General features: G+C 40.2%; 1 protein-coding gene and 1 non-coding gene across 2 annotated transcripts; both read right to left on the bottom strand.

The window, feature by feature from the left end:
- Positions 1 to 3,042: 3,042 nt before the first annotated feature.
- LOC115936665 (U6 spliceosomal RNA) lies at positions 3,043 to 3,148 on the bottom strand. Its single transcript, XR_004072070.1, has one exon. It is a non-coding gene; the product is annotated as a U6 spliceosomal RNA (small nuclear RNA).
- A 540-nt stretch (positions 3,149 to 3,688) lies between these two features.
- Positions 3,689 to 4,993, bottom strand: OR6M1 (olfactory receptor family 6 subfamily M member 1). Its single transcript, XM_031017238.2, is given in 3 exon segments — positions 3,689 to 3,756; positions 3,759 to 3,967; positions 3,969 to 4,993. Coding segments are annotated over 3 exon segments (927 nt in total). The 5' UTR covers positions 4,619 to 4,993.
- Positions 4,994 to 6,588: the final 1,595 nt, after the last annotated feature.

The raw sequence follows: 6,588 nt of genomic DNA, 5'->3' as shown, positions 1-6,588 counted from the left end.
GTGTTGAATCACTAAATTGTACTCCTGAAACCAATATTACACTATATGTTAACTAGAATTTAAATAAAAATTTGTAAAAAAATTAACCATGTTATATGATTTTTAAAAAATCTAGATATCAAGTACATTTTAAGGCAAGTTTCCTGGCAATATTTAATCAAGGCTCTTCATGAGCAATAGCAATGATAATATGAGTCTGGGTAACTAGACATCTGCCTGACTCCCTGAGCCCATGGTTCTCAAATGTTGGCTATCTTCAGTATCACTTGGAAAGCTTGTTAAAACACTGGGCTTGGGGCGCCTGGGTGGCTCGGTCGTTAAGCGTCTGCCTTCGGCTCAGGTCGTGATCCCAGGGTCCTGGGATCGAGCCCTGCATGGGGCTTCCTGCTCCGCGGGAAGCCTGCTTCTCCCTCTCCCACTCTCCCTGCTTGCGTTCCCTCTCTCACTGTGTCTCTCTCTGTCAAATAAATAAATAAATAAAATCTTTAAAAAACAAAAAACAAACAAACAAACAAAAAACACTGGGCTTGCCTCCAGTGTTTCAGATACAGTAGGCCTGGGGTGGTGTGTGGGAATTTTCACTTCTAATATGTTACCTGATGATGCTAATGCTGCTGGTTTGGTAACCAGAATTTGAGAATCTGTGTCCTAAACAACAAAATCATTTGGTCCTTATTTCAGATGTTTCTTAAAAAAAAAAAAGTCTTGGGGTGCCTGGGTGGCGCAGTCAATTAATTGTTGGACTCTTGGTTTCGGATCAGGTCATGATCTCAGGGTTGTGAGATGGAGCCCTGCACTGGGCTCCATGCTCAGCACAGAGTCTGCTTGAGATTCTTTCCCCCTCCCTCTCCCTTAGCTCCTCCCTCTACTCACGCGCTCACTCTCAAATAAATAAACAAATAAAATTTTTTTAAAAATTCGTTTTAACTTCAACCTTGTTATGAAAGGAATCCATCAAAAGAAATCAAAGCAACACTATGGGTAAATCATGTATGGTTGTGCTGAAGAAAACATTTTTTTTTTCTTTTTTAAAGATTTTATTTATATATGAGAGAGAGAGAGAGAGCACGAGCAGGGGGAGGGGCAGAGGGAGAAGCAGGCTCTCTGCTGAGCAGGGAGCTGGAAATGGGGCTCGATCCCAGGACCCCGAGATCATGACCTGATCCAAAGGCAGACACTTGACTGACTGAGCCACCCAGGTGCTCCCTGAAGAATAAATTTTCTTACATGTAGTCAATATTTATTGCTTTAATGTGGCTGTGTTTAATTACCAGTTCCTTAGCAATATGGGATTAGTACAGCCTTTCTGCTGTTTTGGTTTTAGCTCTAGTGCAGCATGCTGGTAAATGTAGGTCCCATCTTGATGCTCACACTGGTCCTTGGCGTCCAGCCGCAGAGGTTCTCAGATGGTCTCTGCTCTCAGTGACCAATCGCTACAGTACAAGGGCTTGCTTCTCTCACTCTTACCACAGCTCCTTAACCACCTTATTTAAAATCGAAACTCTCGCTCCCAAACCTTTTATTCCCCTTTCTTGCTTTATTTTTCTCCATAACTTTTGTCACCGTGTAAATTTTCTATATAATTTTTCTGTATATGTTACTTACTGTATGTCTCCCCCTGTTATAATTTAGATCCAGTAGGGGCCTAAGTTTTGTCTGTTTTGTTTATTGGTACATTATAGGCACCAAGCCATTCTTGGCAAATGGACGAATGAATCATTTCCTTTGATCTGTGTACATTAACACATTATATTACTCACTGACTGACCTGGTTCATTTGCTCTATTCTGCACACATTATTAAAAATTATACTTTTTCTTTGGCCATTTTTCTACCTGAAGTTAGGTGCTAAGCCTCTTCTTCTTCTTCTTCTTTTTTTTTTTTTTTGGTGAGTAAAGTGTTAGAAGTTTATTAAGCAAGGATACAGAATTAGCTCTCAGAAGTGAGAGGGGTCCCGACAGCGTTGCTAAGGAGGGCCTTTAGGGTTGGTCTTTTATAGAAAGCTAACCGGGGAACTTAAATCCTTTTAACATCTCTATTGATAACACCTTCAATGGCTTACTTCCTTTTTAGGGTCTGGTTATTCTTTGTTGGTCACAGGTGCTTATCATAAAGACACCCACCCCACAGGCCTAGGGTAGGGTGGTCCGATTTGTCCCCTTATCTCTGGTTTCCCCACATTTTTGGGATTTCTGTGAGCCTGATCACATAGCCCCTTATCTATCTCTCCCTACCTAGCCTCGCCTGTCCTTACTTATTTGTCTCCCTGGAATAGTAACCCTAAGTGCTATTAGGGAATGGGATGATGACCGCTCTGGCTGCTTCCGGCTGAAATGGGATGGCGGGCTGCGTGGCTAAGCTTCTTCTTAAGGTTCACTTTGGGCCATCCATCAAAAAGGACTGTGATAATTTTCACCTAGTTGCTATAGGTTCCACATCTGGATTCATCCATTCCTATTTATCAGTATGTAACACAAACTTCTGCCAATAACTATCCTTTTCTTCATGTTCTTGATGTCCTCACCTTTGACAGTTTCAGGTAACCCATCATATCAGTCTTTCGTGCTCTCCTGTTGCCTCAGCCTAAGGCTATGACTATACTACTCCAATCAATATTCAATAAACAAACACATCTCCTGTTAGAAAATAGTATGTTCTAACCCATGTTTCCTTTATATTACCATACTGCTTATTGTCTCAGCTAACCTTCTTGAAAGTGTCGACTCTATTCTGTTTCTTTATATATGCAGACTGTTCTACCTACTTTATTTTGGCTTTTACCCCCAAAATTCTATTAAACGTTTTACCAAAGTCTTTCATGACCTGCCCTTCTTATGTTCCTTTTCTCAGCAAATATCTCCACCTTTCACTCAGGTTTTCTTTTCTTTCTTTCTTTCTTTCTTTTTTTTTTTTTCCCAGTACCTTTTTTTAATTGAAGTGTAAATGACACACAAATTAGTTTCAGGTGTACATCATAGTGATTCCATATTTTTATAATCATGAAATGATCCCCATGATAAGTCTAGTTACCATCTGCCACCAAATGATGTGGGATGCTTCACGAATTTGCATGTTTTCCTTGTGCAAGGCTATGCTGATCTTCTTTGCATTATTCTAATTTTAGTGTATGTGCTGCCGAAGAGAGCACTCACTCAGGTTTATCGCCAGAAGCTCGATAGCATCCTGAGTCTTACCTCTTTTACCCTCAATTCTCACATATTTATTTGATCTAAGTAAATAAAAAAAGGTGAAAACTGAATCTCTTGAAATTTTCAAGAGTGCCTAACCCAAGAAGTTAAAATGCTCTAACTTTACATGTCTTGTGATAAGTAGTGATATTTTATTATCTATTATTTCATTTAGAGATGGAGGCATTAAGTCTCAGATAAGTTGTGACATGGTCAAAGTCACCTGGAAAATAAACTGATTTAGCCAAGACTGGATTTGGAAACCTCTGGATCTTATTTAGGTAATGTTTCATGGTTTAAAGCCATGAATATACAAGACTTGATGGGTTAGATTTTTTTTTTTTTCCTAGATGTAAGCAGAATTTCCTTCAGTTTGGTATGGTCGTTGCTCATCCTTTTGACACAGTCTCAGGTTTCTGGAATGTCTACCTGGCACTATATTGATGCAGAATGAATGTGCTGAAGATAAAAAATGTTGTGTGATGTACTAAAGACTAATGTCAAGTTTTCCTAAATATCAAGGACATGAGTCTGTTCACTGTCTCTCTCAACACTTCTTTCACCTTTCATTTCTTAAGCTATAAATAAAAGGGTTCAGAAGTGGGGTCACCACTGTAATGAGGACAGCAGCTATCTTGTCAAAATCCAGGGAATAGTTCTGGTTGGGTCTCACGTACACAAAGATGTTGCTCCCGTAGGCAGTGGACACAACTGTGATGTGAGAAGCACAGGTAGAAAAAGCTTTTTGATGGCCTTGGGCTGAGGGGATGCGCAGGATGGTAGGTGTAGGACCCAGTAGCGAATGCCAGGGAGCTCAGGATGACAAGAGCAGATAGGAGAAAGTTTATCTGCTCATTGAGGTACGTATCTACACAAGCCACCTGCAGAAGAGGGGCAATGTCACAGAAAAAATGATCAATTTCTTTTCTACAGTAAGGTAGCCTTGTCACTACAGTGGTTGGTACCAACACGGACAGGAAGGCTCCCACCCAGCAGCCCAGGACCAGCAAGAGGCAGGTCCTGCTGTTCATGATGGTTGTGTAGCGCAAGGGATTACAGATGGCCACATAGTGGTCAAAGGACATCACCGCCAGGAGGATAAACTCCACTGTCCCCAGAAAGAAGTAGAAATATGTTTGAGTGGTGCAGCCAGCAAAGGATATGGTTTTCTTCTCTCCTAGGAGGCAGGCTAGCAACTTTAGGGTAATGACCGTGGTGTATAAAATATCTAGACAGGACAAATTACTGAGGAAAATGTACATTGGGGTCTGCAGGCGTTTATCAGTCCATATTAGGAAGATGATGATAATGTTTCCCGTTGTGGTTAATGTGTAAGTCAGCAAAAGAACCACAAAGAGGAAGACGCGAAGCTCTAGGAGAGCAGGGAAGGCGATCAGGGTGAATTTAGTCACTGTGCTCCAATTTCCCATGGCCTTGGCTACACGGTGGGCATGGTCTCCCTTAAGAAACAAGAAAAGGAAAATCAGCTTAAGAGGTCATTTTATAAATATCTGTTGAAAATGTGTTGTGGAGCGTGCCTTCCATTGGGAGATGGGTCAGGGGATTAGCCCTCGATCAGAAAGTCATTATTGGGCATCCTTGGGAAAATCAAAATACCATTTAGACACAACTTTTTCCATAAAATGAAAGGAGAAGAGTGGATTAAAAAAATCCTCTAAGGTTCCTTCCAGTAATAAAATTCTACTCATTTTCATTAAATGAAATTTTTCTTCTCTTCAGTGCACCCAGCTTCATTTTCCTGGATCAAAATGTGCTATGAGGTACTGACTCACACTTAAACAAGAATTATTTTTTTTGAAGTTTACAGTCACTGAGAGGGAAATTCTTTTAAATACTTTCTAGCCTTTTGTATAACAAATTTTCTTTTACTTGGGCAGTTGACATTGGTGACCTGCCACAAGTAAGAGATAAAGGTTGATTTCTTTTTTCCAATATTTGGTGATCTCCAGAGTCTCAATTTTGAAAACCTTTTCCTTGTATATGTAGATCTATGGGAACAGACCAGAAGTATCTGAAAGGAACAGTGGTTCATGGTTCCTGCTAATCACTTTAGATGACACATCAAAAGGGCATAGTGGGTATCTTATCTTTAGGTTATGCCTTGTGTCCACAACCTACCTTCTACAAATTCTGTGAAGTATGTAAGCTATACATCATATATCTGGCTGGTTATTATTTTTTATTGAAGTATAATTAACATATAACATTTTAGGTATACAATGTATCCATTCAATAATTCTATGCATTACTTGGTTTCACGATGATAAGTATAGTTACCATGTGTCACCATACGTTATTGCAATATTATTGACTATATTCCATGTGCTACTTTTCATCCTTGTGACTTATTTATTTTATGACTGGAATTTTGGCCCTCTTAATCCCATTCCCCCTCCACCTCCCCTCTGACAACCACCAGCTTTTTCTCTGTATTTACAAGTCTGTTGTTTTGTTCATTTGTTTTTTTGATTCCACATGTAAGTGAAATCGTAGGGTATTTGTCTTTGTCTGTCTGACTTATTTCTGGCTGATTATTATTTTTTTTTAAAGATTTTTTATTTCTTTATTTGACAGAGAGAGACACAGCGAGAGAGGGAACAGAAGCAGGGGGAGTGGGAGAGGGAGAAGCAGGCTTCCAGCGGAGCAGGGAGCCCGATGCGGGGCTAGATCCCAGGACCCTGGGATCATGACCTGAGCCGAAGGCAGATGGTTAACGACTGAGCCACCCAGGCACCCCTCTGGCTGATTATTTAAGGGGATGCTAGACAATGTGATTAAATCAGAGAGGTACAGATTATACACAGGGGGTAAAATAGAGATAATTTAGCTCACTTTCTTTACTTGATTAGTTGAAATCATAAAACTACATCAAGATCTGGGCGCCTGGGTGGCTCTGTTGGTTAAGTGACTGCCTTCAGCTCAGGTCATGATCCTGGAGTCCCAGGATCGAGTCCCACATCGGGCTCCCCGCTCAGTGGGGAGTCTGCTTCTCCCTCTGACCCTCTCCCCTCTCACGCTCTCTCTCTCAAATAAATAAAATCTTTAAAAACAAAAACAAAAACAAAACTACATCAAGATCATCTAGTTCTTTATCCCAGGATCTGAGAAATTTCTTTGGCACAGATATCCCCATTTCAGGTTAAAAGCACTCATGCTTTAACCTCCAGGCTCTCTTTGTCTAGATTTTACTTAGCTCCTCCTTAACAAATAAGTTAGAGGTTATTCCCCTCATTTTCCTTTTTCTCACCTCCCCTCCTACTCTCTTTCCAAGATAAAAATTTTGCCTTCCTATTTCATTTTTTGTTTCCCATTACAAAAAAAAGCCTCACATTTTTCAGTGCAAAGAATTAGAATATGCAAATGCAAAAAAGAAAATTAT

Source organism: Leptonychotes weddellii, chromosome 11 (genome assembly GCF_054177405.1).
Source record: "Leptonychotes weddellii isolate Sample4059 chromosome 11, ASM5417740v2, whole genome shotgun sequence".
Taxonomy (NCBI): Eukaryota; Metazoa; Chordata; class Mammalia; order Carnivora; family Phocidae; genus Leptonychotes; species Leptonychotes weddellii.
Note: the sequence above shows the minus strand (reverse complement) of the source record. Positions and strands in the feature narration are given on the sequence as shown.